Source organism: Branchiostoma lanceolatum, chromosome 4, assembly GCF_035083965.1.
Source record: "Branchiostoma lanceolatum isolate klBraLanc5 chromosome 4, klBraLanc5.hap2, whole genome shotgun sequence".
NCBI classification, from domain to species: Eukaryota; Metazoa; Chordata; class Leptocardii; order Amphioxiformes; family Branchiostomatidae; genus Branchiostoma; species Branchiostoma lanceolatum.
In genome coordinates, this window is record NC_089725.1 from 6,320,275 (window position 1) to 6,338,844 (window position 18,570).

Genomic DNA, 18,570 nt, shown 5'->3' on the forward strand with positions numbered 1-18,570 from the left:
CGGAATAGTGGGGTATCGTAAATTATAAAAATAATGAAAAAAAAACAAAAGGCACATCACATCACAATCACACAGGAAAGTTGCACTGCATGAAATTGAATATTTAAGCATAGCTTAAAGAATACGCAAAGATATTGTTCATTCATACCTTATGAATATTCAAATATTTAAGCATACCTTAAAGCATACTTAAATATATTGCTTATCCATACCTTATGAATAAACAATATCTTTGCATACGCTATAAGTTATCGTTAAATATTTGATTTCGTGCAGTGTTAGATGTATCATAAGAAATGGAACAAAAATGTACATGCCGAAAATTGAAAACCATACTTATAGGAAGTATATAGTTACTGCTTGAAATTAGAGACATGCTAAAGAAATGGAAATTTGGAAACATTTTCTGGTTTCTGGTAAAAATGATGTAAGTTGTTTAACCTTGTTCCTCAGGTCTTGGTGCCAATCCTTCCAGCTCTGCATTCCTCTGTCTGAAACATTGCAAAAGTACAAATTAATAATGATATGTATAATTGAAAACTCAGTGTGAACATCAACAAAAAAAGTGCATTTCATTCCTCACATCTGTGCACATATTCTAGACTCTCCTTCAAAGGGGAAGACTATAGAAAGAGATGTTATATTTCGTCAGATACTATTTTTCTGAATTCAAAGAAGAAGTAGAAATCAATTTATTCATTTCCATACGGAAGAACATGACACTCCGACATTTAAAAGAGTGGCACCATTATGATTGTGATGACGTTGAATAAAAGAACAAAAGAACCAAAAAAAAGTAGAAAATTTAAAAATCATAAAAAAATTAAAAATTAAAAAAAAATTAAAAATTAAAAAAAATTAAAAATTAAATTGATGTCACTGAAGTAAGCTGACCAAAAGTAACATGTATTGGTTAATCATCCTAGCGATGCCATTATGTTTCTAACACATTACTGTAATTCTTGATTTTTTAACGGTAACTTAATTTAGCTACTTTAACGGTCACTAATAGTCAACCGCTATAATTTCATCATCACTAATATTTGACATTTGAGACAGTGATGTTTGTTCGCACCGTTGAAATTAGAATGCAGTGAACTACTCCCTTTCCCCCAAACCGCTAAAATTACCAACCGCAATATTAAACGGATTTACAGTATCGCTCACCTGATCCATTGAATGAACAGCACCATAAAGGTGACGACGTAGAACAACACAAATACGAGGATTCCCACAAACACTGCTGTCACGTACTGGGAATCTACACAGAGAAGGAATTCACAAGGAATCAGCAAAGTACATTGTACAGTACTCTGAATCCGGTATTTGAATTTTCGGCGGCACAACCGGCACACTTGAAATGCATTCCAAATATTCTATGGAAGCCCGTGTGATACAAGTAGAACCCCGTGTGATAAGGAAAATTATCACACGATGCGGAACACCCGTATTGAACGTTTTCGCGGCCCAGGTATGACATAAATAACAATATCAATCAATACAATGTATATTTCTCAAATGGTTAGGACATGCAGTATCTATATGGTGCAGGAAGAAAAACTGACTGTTTTGCCATATTTCAATGTCAATTCCCTCAGTAAGATTCATATTGTACTTATCATACTTTCAGCACCAAGGAGAAGCCTAACCTTATCTTTCAGTTGCCTGACCTATCAGTACTACAACTGTAAATGCAGAAATTTTTGCTGTGGTTTTATGTTCGCGGTTTTCGTGGCGAACTCTTCAGCGCAAACTTGAAACCACCGCGAAACTTTTTGCCCACCTGTTATTGTTCCAAACGCGAACTTAAAACCACAGCGAACGCTCTATTTTCTCCCTACCGCAAAATAAAAACCACGCAAATCTAAATGCATTTACAGTTACTGTAGCATATTTCACTCCCAATACTAGGAACTTCTAGAACTAATAACAAGTTGGACTCTACTGAACTAAAACTCACCTGTAATAGACGGCCCTACCACCACGTTCACTTCTTTCACACGCCGCATCTCGAACGCTGTACCCAAAAATAAGACACACTTGTCACATAACAACATCACAGCAAAATGCAACCAGCTAGCCATCAATGTTCCCCTACATTTCAACAGCTTTTTCACTTCGTCATTTGTATCTGTATCTGTATCTAATAGTATATAGCCGGTTCGGCGTAACATACCAGCTTCGGAGGCATGCGGCGCGGAAGAAGCTGGTTATTGTTCATCAGGTTAACACTTTTTCTAATCACTTAGTAACCTTACCAAGTTTGACTATACATGTAGTGGATACGAATGATCAATCAGTTAGTAGCTGTAGTTGTATCTTGTATCATGCATGTACACTAATTATAATGATGCTATGTAGAGCAGAAGTGCCCCCTACCTTCATCGGAGGGATTTGCAGGCTGTATGGTCTCCATCTCGCCAGTACAGTCAGCATCCGTAGCCTTTACCACCACGACTACATAGAACTCTCCATTAGGGAAGTAACTCTTCTGCAAGTACAAATGCAATGTTAAAGCATTATGGCTTGGCTGATGATGTCACAGTGACCAATAACTTAAAGCGATGGTGATATATGCATGTGTGTTCATTTGCATATATGGGAAAATACCATGCTCCCATTACCGAATTAGAGCTAGACTAAGTCAACTCACCTGCACCGTGATGGCAGCCTTTTGCATAAAGGTCTGATAGATTCCCACAAACTCTATGTTTCGGTCCAAGTCATACACTGGGCACTGTATAGAGACAGACGACATGTTACATCATGTCATACTCTGCACAGATAAGGCAATCAGAGACGGTACAAATTATCACAGAAGCTCATCTGTGTTGATAGTAATCATAATACAATGCTAAACGAACACTAAGGCATCCAGCCATCACTAAACAGAGACAGTAGGCTTTATAAAGGCTCGTTTGACCAATTGCTGACGTCACGTATCCGTAAAGACATGTGTCAATGAAGTCATGTGTCTGAAACTCTCGCGAGTTTACGTTCGGCAGTGATCGGTCATTATTGATTCTGAAGAAGGCGACAGTGGTCGTTGAAAGTTTGATCCGTGAATACCTTCAAGTTAGTGTTGGAAAAAAGTTTCGCAATGTATTAAGAGACTGCACAATTCACCCCCAAAACCCATACTGCTTGGTGATACTTACGGGCTAAAGATATATGGCAATGATGCATTGTGTGTATTGAGACTTTTTGAAGCATTCGAACACACACAGACAAGAGCTACAAAAAGAACACTGTATTCCTTTGGGGTGAAGAAACAAAACATCAGATTCTTGGCCTTCCACTTGGCCTTCAAATTTGTAAAAAAAAACTACAAATCTGGTAGGTCAAGTTCTTTAGCATAACCACATTTTCATGCCTACGAACATTGGCAGGTAAGGAATTGAGTATTATCGTTGAGCCACCAATCTTGTGCCCTTGGGAAAAAAGGCACTTAACATGACTTTCCCAACTCCACCCAAATGAAAAGACGGGTATATTATGTCTGTGAGTCACGACACCAGCAATAGCTGCCTGTGTCCCATGTGTATTGCACTGTTGCAATTCTAATTAAAACAAAATCAATGGTTGCAGAAAAATCATGATATTTTGTAGCATTGTGGTTGTAAAAGAAAAGAATTTACGTAAAATGACAGACCCACCTTGATTGGCTGAAGGGAAAAGACAGCGCACAAGTTGCTCGGTGATGACACTTTCACCACGACCATGTCCAGATCCGAGGGCATCTTGTATGCATAATACTGGGAGAAAATAAACATCTTTTTGTTTTCACATCTTTCCTATATGCTGCTCTCCAGACTTCTATAAGGATTTCATATTCATAGCTTGGCGTACATGTAAGGTTTCCAAAATACAGATACAGTCCTTGATTTTGTCAAAGTTAGTGTGTACAAAAGGGATGACCGAATGCTTGTCTACAAACAATTCATCAAAAACGGTGCAACACATTATAATATGGCGCAAAAATGAAAAGACAAAATTAACTCAGTCTGTTATGAGATAAACCATTATTGCAACCCCAAAATGTTCCTCTCATATACCGCACTCGAGATGCTAAATCGTGAATCTTACCAGTGCATGCAGAAGAAATTATCTCTGTACATGATGTACAGAGTGCAGCAAGACACAAGACACAAATCTTAAGAAAATTTGTTTCAGGTCCTCCACCATGCAATACTAACCATTGGTTGGGAAGGTGATACAAGAAAATTCCGAGATTGTCCAGTGCTGAAAGATATGAAAACAAAAGAACCTTCAGTTAGTCATCAATTTTGACCAAACTTTAAATAAACGTATCATTCTTTTGCATGTTTTTTTCCTGCTTTAAGGCCACACCAATTTAATTTCTCGGTTAACAGAATTTAAAAAAATATGCTAGACTAGAAAATCAACATGAAAACAGAATCTCAGAGGAAAGTCTGTACTTTGGTGCACACAGTTTCAGGGAGTGAACAGGGTCAGGTGCAAGTTTTCATCCCAGCCTTCTGTTTTCATGATGTCCTTGTGCTAAAATTTTACCCAAAATATCTGTTAACCAAGAAATTAAATTGGTGTGGCCTAAATACTTATCACAACAAAATACAACATTTTTACAAAATATCTCCAACACTAATTATTTACTAAATATATATATTACGTTTGTACAAATTTCACCTTCATCTACTAGTAAGCATGGCACTTACCTCAGGCTAAAGTCAGTCAGAATGGTTGCGTTGACGCGGTAGTTCAGGGCGGTAGGTGACGCAGCCGACACTTCCAGATACACCGTTTCCTTCTCATCCTTCACACCAACCTGCAGGTGGTCCATGGGACACAGCGTACGGCTCACCTTGTCGTATCCATAGCTACGAGATTTCAAGAAAAAACACATTTACTACATTACAAGACTATGAATTACTAAGGGGTTTATCTAAATCAGGAAAGAGGGGCGCTGCGCCCTCTTGTTTCAGCCCAGTGCCCCCTTGTCAAATTCAGATTTTACCATAATATCCAGCATACAGACTTAACTCAGCGATCGATTCTTCCATAAATACATAGAATTCGCTCCCTTGCCTTTGTGTGCTCCCTCTTATTCAATTTTTCTAGAAAAAAACCTGTTACTGTAAATGACGTTCGCGTGGTTTTTACTTCGCAGTCGGGAGAAAAAAGAGTGTTCGCGGTGGTTTTAAGTTCAACTTTGAAACAAAAGTAGCGCTACAGTCATAGGTGGGCAAAAAGTTTTGCGGTGGTTTCAAGTTTGCGCTGAAGAGTTTACCGCGTAAACTGCGAACATAAAACCACCGCAAACATTTCTGCATTTACAGTATCCAAATGATCAAACAGCATTGAATTATTCTTATTATAAGTTCATACTAAACTCCATAGATTTAAAATCAAAGCAAATGTTTCTCAGTCTGTGATTTAAGACATTTTTTTAGTCAACATTTTGCTTATACAGTATCTTACATCAAAGACAAATTCTCACTTGCATTATTCAAGTTACTGTAAATGTATTTAAGTTCCCGTGGTTTTTATTTCATGCTAAGGCTAAAATGGAATGCGGTGGTTTGAGGCAGTGCTATAGTCACAAACTGCTACAGCATTGGACAAAAATGTTCACGGTGGTTTTAAGTTTGAGGTGAAACTGTCGCCACGAAAACTGCAAACATGAAACTGCCGTGAACATTTCTGCATTCACAGTACCAAATTTCAATCTACATACATGTCAACAGTTATTCATCAGCTCATGCATATGCATGATTCATTATTTGTTTGATACTCACATGCCCCTGATCATGAGGGGCACCTGCCACGACAGGATGCCCCGCTGTTGACGCACCACGAACAGGAGAGGGTAGTCCTCGTTCGCTCCTTTGCTCTTCACCTCCACACGGATAGCACGCGGGGAGGACTGGGAGGAAATACACAAACATAATGTTAAAGGCAACCCAAGTAATATTAGAGCCCGAAAATTGGAATTTGAAAGTCAATTCATTTAGTCATTTCTATACATGCTTAGTTAAAGCAACACTATCACAATGTATAGCGACGTCCATGATGCAAAAATATGACTTCGTTGTAATGTGAGAACTCACTGAAAATCGTTGCCGGGGTTTTATTAGGCTCGCAAAACTAAGGGGATCATCGTATGGCATGTTTTTGCACCGTTTTAAAATGCTCAAAGTATAAAATTATTACACAAATGTGCTCCAGCTGGTGTTAGTAAATGTCACTACAATAAAGATTTCAGCATTTTTCTTTATTTCCATTTTTTGGTCCCTTAAAATATTGCTTTGGTTGCCTTTAACTGTTATGTGAGTCAGAAGGTTGGGGTTTGATACCCGCAATATCTTCTTCACATCAAACAATGCCCTTCTGATTACACCGGAGGTTCCATGCATGTCCATGTCGAGGACTCGGTGCATTTGCCTCAAGCACGTTAAAGGATTAATGAACGGATCATTCTTCTCCAATGTTGCTGATTTTGAAATGAAGTAGCGAATCAACATGATGCAGAAGGGGATTTTAGCGCTTAGTTGATACGTTGGCTTGCATACGAGCTCAAAAATTCTGACCAGCGAGCTGTGATTCACGAACTTAACACATAAAGGTACTTGTTGTTCTGTTATAAAAATGTGGTTCCAAAATACCAATGTGGCATTGGATGTTCCACAATAAACAGTTATCGTTTAATATTGTCAGAAAAATCGACCAATCCAATGAGACTTTCACCAATTAATAAGTTTTTACAGATTATAAGTGCCGGTCGGCACCCAAAACAGAGAAATATGGATTTCAGCACCTAAAATAGAATCAAATCGATACTTCCTGTTGACAGTAGGTCAGTCTAGATCTCAGCTATAGAAAAATAATGCTATCACTAGGATTTTTCCAATTGTACTGTTACGGTAGTGTAGCTCTAAAAGGCGGCTCCGGGTACATGACATTGTATATCTACAGTGCCTGATACTGTATGCTAATTAAGGGGGCCCAAACCAACTGTTAAGGCCCAAAAAATGTAAATAAAAAAATCTGAAATCTTTGTGGTAGTAACATTACTAACACTGTTTAGCTCACTTGCATAACTTCATACTTTGAGTATTTCAAAACCTTGCAAAAACGATGATCCCTAATTAGTTTCGCGAGCCTACAAAAACCCCAGCAACGATTTTCAGTGATTTCTCACATCACAACGCATAATGGACATAGCTATACATCGTGCTAGTGTTGTTAGAACTACATGTAATCATGTATAGAAATTACCAAATAAATTGACTTTCAAAATCCTATTTTCGGGCCCTAATATTGCTTTGGGCCCCTATAGGTACCGTTTTTCCCCTTAGGCTCCATTTTCATGTTAATATTCCAGTTCAGTATAATCATTTTTTTATTAATAATTGGACACCCAACAAATTCAGCCAGCGCTTGTGTGGCTTTATAATTGCCTGTCCAACTGAATCACATTCCTGCCCCCGCTGGAAAATGGTGATCCTCTTTCTAACTGGAACAATCCCACACCATGAATGTTTGATGAGCGAGGTAATAAATTATAAATCCTAGATGGGAGGTTGAAATGATAGCTTACCGCACAATTAACAGCAATATTGCTCCCTTAAAGAGCATTTAATCAACTGCGGAACGCTAGTCTAGCCATTTTGCTTGACAAACATCATGAGCACACTAGTAGTGTATATATAGCGATGGCACGTTCATGCCACACCAACTTAATCATCTTCGCCAAGAAGGTTATGTTGTCGCGATCGGTGCCATTTTTCATGAGTAGGTTTGTGGGTGTGTTTGTAGACAGCATAACTCAAGAAGTTGTCAGATGGATAGGTATGATATTAAGTTTGTGGGTAGGTGTTAGCAATAGGAAGGACAGGTTCAATCATGGGCCGCCTAGTGGCTTTGCATGCTACTGCAGCAGAAATTCAGGTTTTCATATCTCATGTCCTGGGCATTCTGTGGTCATGATTCTCTATGGTAGATTTGGGGCTCATGAACAAGTGGCATGATTGACATAACCATGATTAGGAGCTAAACCACATCGTTCTTTGGAAAAATTTTCAAATCCACTGCATTCCATGATGCAGATGCTGCAATACTACATTAAAAATGCTATAAATAGTATGATACTGCATATGCCTTCTTTGCAAAGATACAAGTGCCATCTAGCCCAAGCATGCAATGACAATTTCTTGAAGCATTTCTATAAGTAAGAAATGGTCTACTTGTAGACAGATGCAGTACAATAAAATCATCAAAAATATCATATACACTGTACAATCTTAAGGTTATCATTTTTCACAATTCACATTTCTGACGAGCTCTACAAAACTAATTAGGTTGCAGCATGCCAAGCTGATGACTTATCAAATTATACCACAGACAATATGTGCACATGACCAATACTTGTACAACCAATACATGACACACTGTGTTCCCTTTACAATACTAATAGAATGATTTGCAATTGGATTGAGAATAAGATATCAAAGGTCATGTTAATCAACTTCTCCTATAAGGCACAATCACATATGTCATGGTAACAGGTTTTTGTTGCTACAATTTTTTTTTCTAGAAAAGCTACGACAGGACCAACAGGCTCTACAATAATTTTGACAATGACTTTTCCATCACAATATAAACCATATGATTTTGTACAAAACATCATCGACTGTTCCAAGAATGGCCTGAATTTGACGTCATTAAAACCTGTCACGTCGTGAATGTAGCCAGCCCCTTAATCTACACTTCATCTGCGTCCACAAAGGAGAGAATTTCTATGCTAAAGAAGTGAGACTGATGCACAGCAAGGATAGCGTGGTATCAGGTGGGACGTCGAAGCCCAATTACACGGGAGATCATGATCGTTTTAAACAGCAGCAGCAATTCGCACATCCTACTAGACACACTTGTGCATATCGTAACTCTTATCAGGAATATCTGGGCGCTGATGCAATCAGGAAAAAGCCAATTAGAAATTGCCTTCCTCGATTTATGAAAAAATCATTCCTTGTTGTCATCTTCCATTCCTCAAAATAGGCCGGAATCATCTTATTTACCGCTATGTCTGCCCAAAACTGCCAACGTTGGCTCCTTCGTTTAATTTCGTACATGTAGGATGGAATCCCTTTGCTGCCACTTATGCGAATTGGACACTCAAAGCTGTATTGATCTTATGGAAGCTTATGGGACACACCGAATGATGACAAAGCACGAAGTCTGGGGAAAACAAAATGGCAGTCCATGGCATGGTGGAGTCTAAACTAGAGTCACGACTTTATTCAAAAACTGTTAACAATTTCATAGGCCTTGGAAGGTATTCCACCACAGCTTGGAGATTTCTATTTACATTTCGTCACTCCCTCTTTTTTTTTGCGTACACCGACAACGATATTCAATCATGGTTTATAAATGTAATCAATTGACCACAGGAGCGCAAGCTACCGGTGCTCCTGAATCTTAAATGAATAATATTAATCCGGTTGAAATAGAATACAAAGACGTTGTGCATGAGAATGAGAAATCCTCCTTTCTGTTAAAAAAAATTCAGCCAAACGCTGCTACATTTGTACATCCTAGACCATCTAAAACAGAAAGCAACAGGGCAATGTGCACATCTATTGACATTGTAATTAAAGATGTCACATTTGTTTTATGTTTTTATACAACAGACTGAAGGCATTTTTGAGACAGTTGTAGATGTGACATTATACAAAATCGAAATGTCTTTTGAACAGAAGGAAAAGGTTTTCACACATACTTTTAAAGCTTGTGGAAAATCAACAAAATATTATATGACAGACGTGACCCTTAATGCATTAGGCTTAGTTAGGTTAGCGAGTGTGACAATACCTATGGCCTGTTGAATTATTTATCTGTAGACCAACATTACATGTGCCTTGATGTTGTGGGGAGGTTAGGAATTCTAAAGGTTAATCCAATCCTTTGGGATAAGGAAAAAATTGCAAGTGCTAATCCCCTTTCTGATACTGAAAGCAATGTGGGAGGAACACTAATTTGGAATGCCTGCAAAAAATTACAATGATTTATGATTTTTTTTCAAAAATGACAACTTCAATATGTTTGTTGAGTTTTTGTCTAACTCGTGAGATTTATACCGGATTAACATCAAAAATGTCTGAAAATGTCCACTTTGACACTAAATAATATTTGATAGTAGTTTAATTTCTTTCAGTGTCAATACTGGGTTGGTATGATTATGCACCTGCTGAAAGGCAGCTGTTTTTTAGTCCAATGCAGTCAACAGATATGGTATCTGTTGACTGCATTGGACTAAAAAACAGCTGCCTTTCAGCAGGTGCATATATATAACATACATCCATATGATTTCATTTGTGGTATGATAATTTCGCAGTGGAGCGGTCACCATGAAAACTATGAACATAATGTTCACCACCATGAATATCTCAAGACTTACAGTTATTATTTTCTTACCAAATACACACTTTCAAATAAAGGCCATACTGCTTTGGATTACATTGTCTTGGCACCCAAGAACTGATGCAATGGTGTAAAAAAAAATTGGGGTCAGGAAGGTTGACCAAGTGACTGAACGCAAAGAACATGGCATATATCAAACAATTAATTCTTTATCTTTGATCTTGAAATACATGTAAACTTTTTATACCTCAGTGAGTCATTTGTCAAAACACACAGCAAAAAAGCACCTGCATCAAAACATTATGTGTGCACAACAAAAACATTACAAAGAGGTAATATTATTTATTCTTTTGATAGGAAAATAGTCATTCTTTCTATGAAATTAGCATCTGTTTTCCAATATGTTTCTTTTTCAATCTAAATTAGGGCAGACATTTGCTCACTTTGCTTCTTTGTGCATTCTACAGTATGGTCGCAAAGCAAACTTTTTTGGGGGTCAAAATTGATCCGCACGTGATTCTCACCCATGTAGTCGATTCTGTGTGGCCTGATCAAATGCAAACAAATAAAATTTTATAGCCACATCAATATATTTTATTGTTTTGCCAAATTGACACTAAAGCCCCATTCATGATAGCCTCAAGCTACTGTAAATGCATTTAAGTTCACGTGGTTTTTATTTCGCGTTAAGGGGATAATGGGGTGTTCGCGTTGGTTTTAAGTTTGCGGCAGTGCTATAGTCACATACTGTTACAGTATTGGACAAAAATGTTCGTGGTGGTTTTAAGTTCGCGGTGAAACGGTCACCGCAAAAACCGCAAACATAAAACCACCGCGAACATTTCTACATTTACAGTATCTAAGCTGATTTGAGTGTGCAGGTCTGGATCTGCAAAATGTTTTATATCGACTTGATTACATTTAAATCTTCTTGATTTTAAAAAAAAAAAAAAAAGGCCTAAAAAATGCGTAAATCCAAGTCGCTGTATTAATCCCACTACAGTATGTATAACACCGAAAGGTCTGCAGCCCACGGACAAAAATAGCAGTGTTGCGTATATGTGCCAATATGTGTATTGCATTGTGTACATTTGGGAATCACAGATTGAGAAACACACACACAAACATGTGTGGCCAAAACAATTCACTAGAGACTAACAATTCACCGCAGACGAGTGTGAAGTAAATATTTACAGATATAGTTTCGATGACATCATATTTCGGTATGATAAGCGAAATTGCCTGGCCATCACAAATGAAAAGGCATTAAGCAGTGCTAGCATTGTGCATAACCATGCCCAGCTAATAATATGGCTCAGCGTTAGTGTTATTCCATTTGGGAATTCAATGCATGGCCTCCTTGAATACAGCATATTGATTTTCGGGGTGGGCTATACCGCGATGTGAATCAGGGGCCATTGGAAATTATGATTGTGCCATTATGACACAAAAGACAGCCGTCTCATCGAAAAACTACCTGTTCGAATTTTCACAATACCGTCACCAATATGCTAAAAATACAATCTTCCAATGGCCCCGCCCTTTTTTCAAGGAAAAGTACCCACTGTTGCGTTGAGAATGTAAATTTTTACCCAAATCACCTGTTAGCTTTTTCCTTTAAATGTAGAATATCTATCTCACCTCATTTTGCGTGTAGGTGTACCGGTAGATGTCTTCTGTGCCGTTGTAGACCGAGCCCTGGTAGATCTGGGTGAACTCAGCGGGAATTTCTTGTCGTAGCTCTCCGGTTTGTCTTCGGACCCTGGTCGATCTAGCCCCCGAAGACACATCCTCGGACGCCCCGCCGGTCAATATCGCCGTAAAAATCGCAGCCACCAAGACCACAAAGGTGGCCATTTCCTAAAAGATATCCACTACGTATCTCTGAACTCTAACAAGTGGTTTCTACATGGTCCCGAAGAATAAAAGAGAGGTTTTAATGTTGGATCGTCTCAAACCGCATCTCATTATGGAGATTCTGAATGCTCTATTTCACTTCCGGTTTCTTTGCTCCCATTGCGTCATATAGTTTGGGGCCTCTGATTGGACTACACTAATAGAATACTGTTTAGTGATTGGATGAAATAGTGACATTCAGTAATACTGTAAGAGCGTACTTTCTTCTAATTGGTTTAGAGAATGACATTCGGATAGGCACCATATGGGTGTTTGCGCATGTCCGAAAAATGGGCATCTGATTTTGACAGTGTTTAGTAGACGTTTTGGCATTTTTTATGGGTTTTGACAGTTTTCGAGTCTTCAAATGCCGATGGAGAACCACCCGACACTCCCTGAAATCCCCCAGCCGCTCATCAAACTGGTGAGACTGATAACACGGGGGTTTTATGGAATAGAACACGCGCTCGTCATGGACATCTTGGTGCACAACAGGTAAGTGAAGTTGAACACTATTTCTAGACCCCGCCAGTTGACCCCCCCACTCGCTTTCCCCCACGACGGGAGGTTAGAGAGGGGGGTGCCACCAGGGTTTCTTATCGCTTCACCCCATCCCACCCCCTAGTTCTAATTCAAAGGTAAATGTCAAATTTAGTTGCCAATGCAATATAATTCATTTTTTTTTGGATTCAGAAAATAATTATTAAGCGGGGAGTTGTGTTCCCCTTTTATTCATTTACACTTCAGCTTCAAGACCTGACATTCTCTAATGTATAAGCCGATTCGCATATTCGAGTGGGCATGTCCAGTGTCAAAGGTTAAGGCCCCTGGCTTGTAAACAGTTCTGTCTCGACCATTGTCTCGATTTACATAACAACACCCAGACGGGTTTTGTTTACGTCTCAGGGCCTTCACCTTTGAGTTTGACACTGCACATGCGTACTCGAATCTACGAATGGGCTTATTTGCACTCGAACATACTAGTACATGCCCTCACAAGCCTGGAATCCAGTAAGTGGATAAGTGGCCTAAATTGGAATACTGTATGACCTTCCTACCTGGCTGAAAAGATCTACTCTACTCTACTCTACTTGTAGCTATCAGACATTCACCACTACTATTTACTTAATCATCCCTGTTGTTCATGGCAGGTACATCAAGGAAGAGGACCTGCTAGAGAAACTGAAATTTGAGCGGAAACATTTACGGATGATCATCACCCAGCTGAAGAACGACCAGTTCCTGAAATCCCGTATGCGAATGGAGACCCACTCGGACGGACACACCACTCGCCACAACTACTATTCCGTCAACTACAAGATGGTGGTCAACGTGGTGAAGTACAAGTTGGACCACATGAGGAGGAAGATCGAAACGGACGAGAGGGACTCGACGAACCGAGCGTCGTTCCTCTGTCCGCTGTGTGAGAAGACGTTTACAGACTTGGAAACTGACCAGCTGTTTGATCCGTTGACGGGGACGTTCAACTGTACATACTGCACGACCGAGGTACAGGAAGACCAAAGCCGAGACCAGGAGAAGGATTCGCGTACGCTGCTGGTACGCTTTAACCAACAGATCGAACCCGTCTATCAACTGTTGCGGGAACTGGAGGACATGAGCCTGCCACAAGAGGTCTTGGATCCTGACCTTGTCCTCGGTCTCATTCCTAATAAGTCTGCGTCGGGCGGAGGCAGGCCGGGTGAGTCCGGAGGCAGCCGTGGCTGGGCCGACGGTACGCAGAGAGTGGGACTGGACCTAAACCAGGAGGTCACCATCAACATGGAGAACAAGAACGCTCCGTCTGCGGCCGCACCTGCCGCCGAGGTGAAGGAACGGCCGGTCTGGCTGAGGGACAGCACGATACACGAGGAAGACTTGTCCTTGTCAGCAGACGGCGTAAAAGAACCGGGCATCATGGAGTCCAGGCCTAGCGCGCAACAAGACAACAACGACATCATGCGAGTCCTGCTGGCGCACGAGAAGAAGGGGGCCAGCTCGGCCGTCTCCGCGGCCATCCCGTCGGCGGGCGTCGCCGATAGCGACAGCGAGAGTAGTAAGTCAGACACTGAAGACTCTAACAACTTCTTTGGAATGATGGCACAGCCTAGCATGTCTGGTACCAACTCACAGGAGGTGGAAGAGATGCAGGATGACGACAATGATGAAGAGGAGGTTCCCATGGTAACGGTGGGAGGAGAAGAGTACCCGTATCACCAAGTCAGCGAGAGGCCCGACCTCATCGCGCAGATGTCATCAGCAGAAAAAGAGGCTTACATGAAGATTGGACAGCAATACTATGCTCATTTGTATGACTGATCAGATAGAATAGAACATCTTTTCATTGTGATGGAAGACTTTGAACTGCTGTCATCCAAATTGAATGAGTCTGTTCTACATGGGGCCAGGGGTTGGTGGGGGACTGTTGGTAACATGAGGATTTTACCATGGTCAATACTGACCGACGGAGGCCATATAGTTGGTAACAAAACCTTTTTGATGGTTTTGGACATTACTAAACAAATACTACATTTTGTTCAATCCAACACAAATAAAAACTAAAGCAAAGCCCTCTCTGTACTTCTATTTTTGCAATGTAGTAATTTTCTCTTGGGACAAATGCCCTGGATATCTAAAGAAGGGTAGGAGTTGGTCTGGGCAACTTTGAGAACACTCATGTGTAACTACTAGTACTAGTACTAGAGTCTACACCTTAGCATATGATATGCCACTAAACAGGATCAAGTCCAGACCTGGACCTGAAACTCAAACGACTGGATTGTTCCCCACCCCTAGTTCTATTTGTGTAAACTTTCTGAATTGGTCACCTGGTATATATATTAACTGCTCTAAGACTATGCCATAACACACCAGCTGGCATAACACACACTTTGACAGTTGCGCCCCAGCTATAGCCAGCACTTCTTATCAGGAAAGTTCACTGTTGATAAATGTATATTTATTTATGAAACAAATTGTCGAAAGGGTCTTTTCATACCCATCTTTGATTTTTTTTTCATACCTGTCAGACTGTCTAGATTTGGGTGATATGAATATTGAGGGAAATATTGACCAAATGAAAATAAAATAAGTTCAAGTTTGATGTGATGCTGACATGCCCTATGGCCCATAAAAAGGATTGAAGTCAAGCTCAATCTGATCTGAATCTTTTGAACAAATCTATTGGGAGAGAAGTGACAAGGAAAGTGTCTGGTGGTAATCTCCAAGCAGGTGTAGGGTCCAGCAGGTTTTTCATGTGCTTTATACTTTTATACGTCTCTTGTGGTTCTTGCTTTTTTTGTCCTTGAAGACATGATGTCCCACAAGGGTCCTGTATTGCGCAGAAGTATCGCTACAAAGACATACAAAATGTTGCAAAAAAATTATTTAAGATAAACCAGACCATACAATTACATGACCATCTCAGAAGGGTAATGAAGAAAAAATGTGCATTGCCAGATGTTGTCTATGTAATTTTGGGTGCACTGTAGAGAAAAAAAAAACGTTTAAGAAATGTAATAGAAAGAGCCCTAAATTCTAATGAATGATTGTACGAAATGGCCAATGATATCATCTCCTGTAAAGACATAGAAAACAGGAAAAAGTACATCACGAGAGTGACATTCTTGGGTATAGCGTTGAAAAACAATATATTTCCCCTATAACCCTTTACAGGATATGGGAGGGAAATTTCTATATTGTGTTCCACCATAGCCACCCCTGAACTGCCCAGATTCGACAAAAAGTCCTGCCAAGAAAGGATTTTCAATCGCTTAAAACCTTGCTTTTATTTGGCGTGAACTGTTGAGACCCCCTCAAGCGTTTAATCATCGTACTGAAGCGCCGACTAGTGATATGTGACGGTACTGCAACATTGAAACTTACTACAGTTCCAAGCCTGCAGTATTGCTACGAATCACTAGTCGGCGTTTCAGTACCATGATTAAACGCTTGAGGGTCAATCTTTGCTGTTAGCATTCAAAGCTTCATTCTAACCTTTATTAAATTGCTATGTTACTGTTCAGTTTTGATTTCATCTAAGCCCACGGCAGGTAAAACTCAAAAATGGAATCCTCTGCGGACGACAATTTGTTTTTGTTTTCATATAAAAAGTAATATGGGAGCAGATGTCATCCATATATAAAATTTACGTGCTCTGGCCCTGGTACCACTTATGAAGATGAAGTCAAACATATAACCAGAGTAGCAAAGTGTAATATCTGATATGACATTTTATTCACTTTGTTGAATTGTTTGTAACACTGAAAATAAAGTACATCAGAAGAGTTCGTTTGAATGTAAAGTTTGAACATTCTGATAAAGAGATTGAATTTTAGACCCGAGCACTGAATTGGTCTATAATGCTTTATAAGTATGGGGTGGGGGGCGTAACTTTGGTCAGCTATTACTCCCTAACCATGAATGAGAAAGTTAAGTGATTTCATTTCCTCAAATACCCGCCAAGTGCCCTATCGTTTGAATGTAAAGTTTGAACATTCTGATAAAGAGATTGAATTTAAGACCCGAGCACTGAATTGGTCTATAATGCTTTATAAGTATGGGGTGGGGGGCGTAACTTTGGTCAGCTATTACTCCCTAACCATGAATGAGAAAGTAAAGTGATTTCATTTCCTCAAATACCCGCCAAGTGCCCTATCGTTTGAATGTAAAGTTTGAACATTCTGATAAAGAGATTGAATTTTAGACCCGAGCACTGAATTGGTCTATAATGCTTTATAAGTATGGGCTGGGGGGCATAACTTTGGTCAGCTATTACTCCCTAACCATGAATGAGAAAGTTAAGTGATTTCATTTCCTCAAATACCCGCCAAGTGCCCTATCGTTTGAATGTAAAGTTTGAACATTCTGATAAAGAGATTGAATTTTAGACCCGAGCACTGAATTGGTCTATAATGCTTTATAAGTATGGGGTGGGGGGCATAACTTTGGTCAGCTATTACTCCCTAACCATGAATGAGAAAGTAAAGTGATTTCATTTCCTCAAATACCCGCCAAGTGCCCTATCGTTTGAATGTAAAGTTTGAACATTCTGATAAAGAGATTGAATTTAAGACCCGAGCACTGAATTGGTCTATAATGCTTTATAAGTATGGGGTGGTGGATGTAACTTTGGTCAGCTATTACTCCCTAAACATGAATGAGAAAGTTAAGTGATTTCATTTCCTCAAATACCCGCCAAGTGCCCTATCGTTTGAATGTAAAGTTTGAACATTCTGATAAAGAGATTGAATTTTAGACCCGAGCACTGAATTGGTCTATAATGCTTTATAAGTATGGGGTGGGGGGCATAACTTTGGTCAGTTATTACTCCCTAACCATGAATGAGAAAGTAAAGTGATTTCATTTCCTCAAATACCCGCCAAGTGCCCTATCGTTTGAATGTAAAGTTTGAACATTCTGATAAAGAGATTGAATTTTAGACCGGAGCACTGAATTGGTCTATAATGCTTTGTAAGTATGGGGTGGGGGGCGTAACTTTAGTCAGCTATTACTCCCTAACCATGAATGAGAAAGTAAAGTGATTTCATTTCCTCAAATACCCGCCAAGTGCCCTATCGTTTGAATGTAAAGTTTGAACATTCTGATAAAGAGATTGAATTTTAGATCGGAGCACTGAATTGGTCTATAATGCTTTATAAGTATGGAGTGGGGGGCGTAACTTTGGTCAGCTATTACTCCCTAACCATGAATGAGAAAGTAAAGTGATTTCATTTCCTCAAATACCCGCCAAGTGCCCTATCGTTTGAATGTAAAGTTTGAACATTCTGATAAAGAGATTGAATTTTAGACCCGAGCACTGAATTGGTCTATAATGCTTTATAAGTATGGGCTGGGGGGCATAACTTTGGTCAGCTATTACTCCCTAACCATGAATGAGAAAGTAAAGTGATTTCATTTCCTTAAATACCCGCCAAGTGCCCTATCGTTTGAATGTAAAGTTTGAACATTCTGATAAAGAGATTGAATTTTAGACCCGAGCACTGAATTGGTCTATAATGCTTTATAAGTATGGGGTGGGGGGCATAACTTTGGTCAGCTATTACTCCCTAACCATGAATGAGAAAGTAAAGTGATTTCATTTCCTCAAATACCCGCCAAGTGCCCTATCGTTTGAATGTAAAGTTTGAACATTCTGATAAAGAGATTGAATTTTAGACCCGAGCACTGAATTGGTCTATAATGCTTTGTAAGTATGGGGTGGGGGGCGTAACTTTAGTCAGCTATTACTCCCTAACCATGAATGAGAAAGTA

At 39.6% G+C, this 18,570-nt stretch overlaps 2 protein-coding genes across 7 annotated transcripts in view; one reads left to right on the forward strand and one right to left on the reverse strand.

Annotated features, from left to right (window-relative positions):
• LOC136432346 (SID1 transmembrane family member 1-like) overlaps nt 1–12,393 on the reverse strand; it is a 35,707-nt gene extending 23,314 nt beyond the window's left edge. For all 6 annotated transcript variants that reach the window (XM_066423545.1, XM_066423541.1, XM_066423542.1 and 3 more), the window contains exons 1-10: nt 12,043–12,393; nt 5,778–5,905; nt 4,698–4,859; nt 4,197–4,242; nt 3,657–3,755; nt 2,654–2,737; nt 2,380–2,491; nt 1,961–2,017; nt 1,168–1,261; nt 442–491 (exon numbers count right to left, since the gene is read on the reverse strand). In XM_066423545.1, the coding sequence (XP_066279642.1) occupies nt 442–491; nt 1,168–1,261; nt 1,961–2,017; nt 2,380–2,491; nt 2,654–2,737; nt 3,657–3,755; nt 4,197–4,242; nt 4,698–4,859; nt 5,778–5,905; nt 12,043–12,258 (1,048 nt within the window). In that variant the 5' untranslated portion in view covers nt 12,259–12,393. The remainder of the gene's footprint in view (nt 1–441; nt 492–1,167; nt 1,262–1,960; nt 2,018–2,379; nt 2,492–2,653; nt 2,738–3,656; nt 3,756–4,196; nt 4,243–4,697; nt 4,860–5,777; nt 5,906–12,042) is intronic.
• Nucleotides 12,394–12,554: 161 nt separating this feature from the next.
• On the forward strand, nt 12,555–14,834 carry LOC136432347 (general transcription factor IIE subunit 1-like). Its single transcript, XM_066423546.1, has 2 exons — nt 12,555–12,792; nt 13,449–14,834. Exons 1-2 carry the CDS (start codon nt 12,665–12,667, stop codon nt 14,614–14,616), a joined length of 1,296 nt encoding a protein of 431 aa, XP_066279643.1. The 5' UTR covers nt 12,555–12,664; the 3' UTR covers nt 14,617–14,834.
• The last annotated feature ends 3,736 nt before the right edge of the window (nt 14,835–18,570 follow it).

Coding starts and splice junctions, on each gene's coding strand:
- LOC136432347 (XM_066423546.1), top strand. CDS start 12,665: ATGCCGATGGAGAACCACCCGACACTCCCTGAAATCCCCCAGCCGCTC. Junction 12,793..13,448: donor GACATCTTGGTGCACAACAG/GTAAGTGAAGTT, acceptor TGTTCATGGCAG/GTACATCAAGGAAGAGGACC.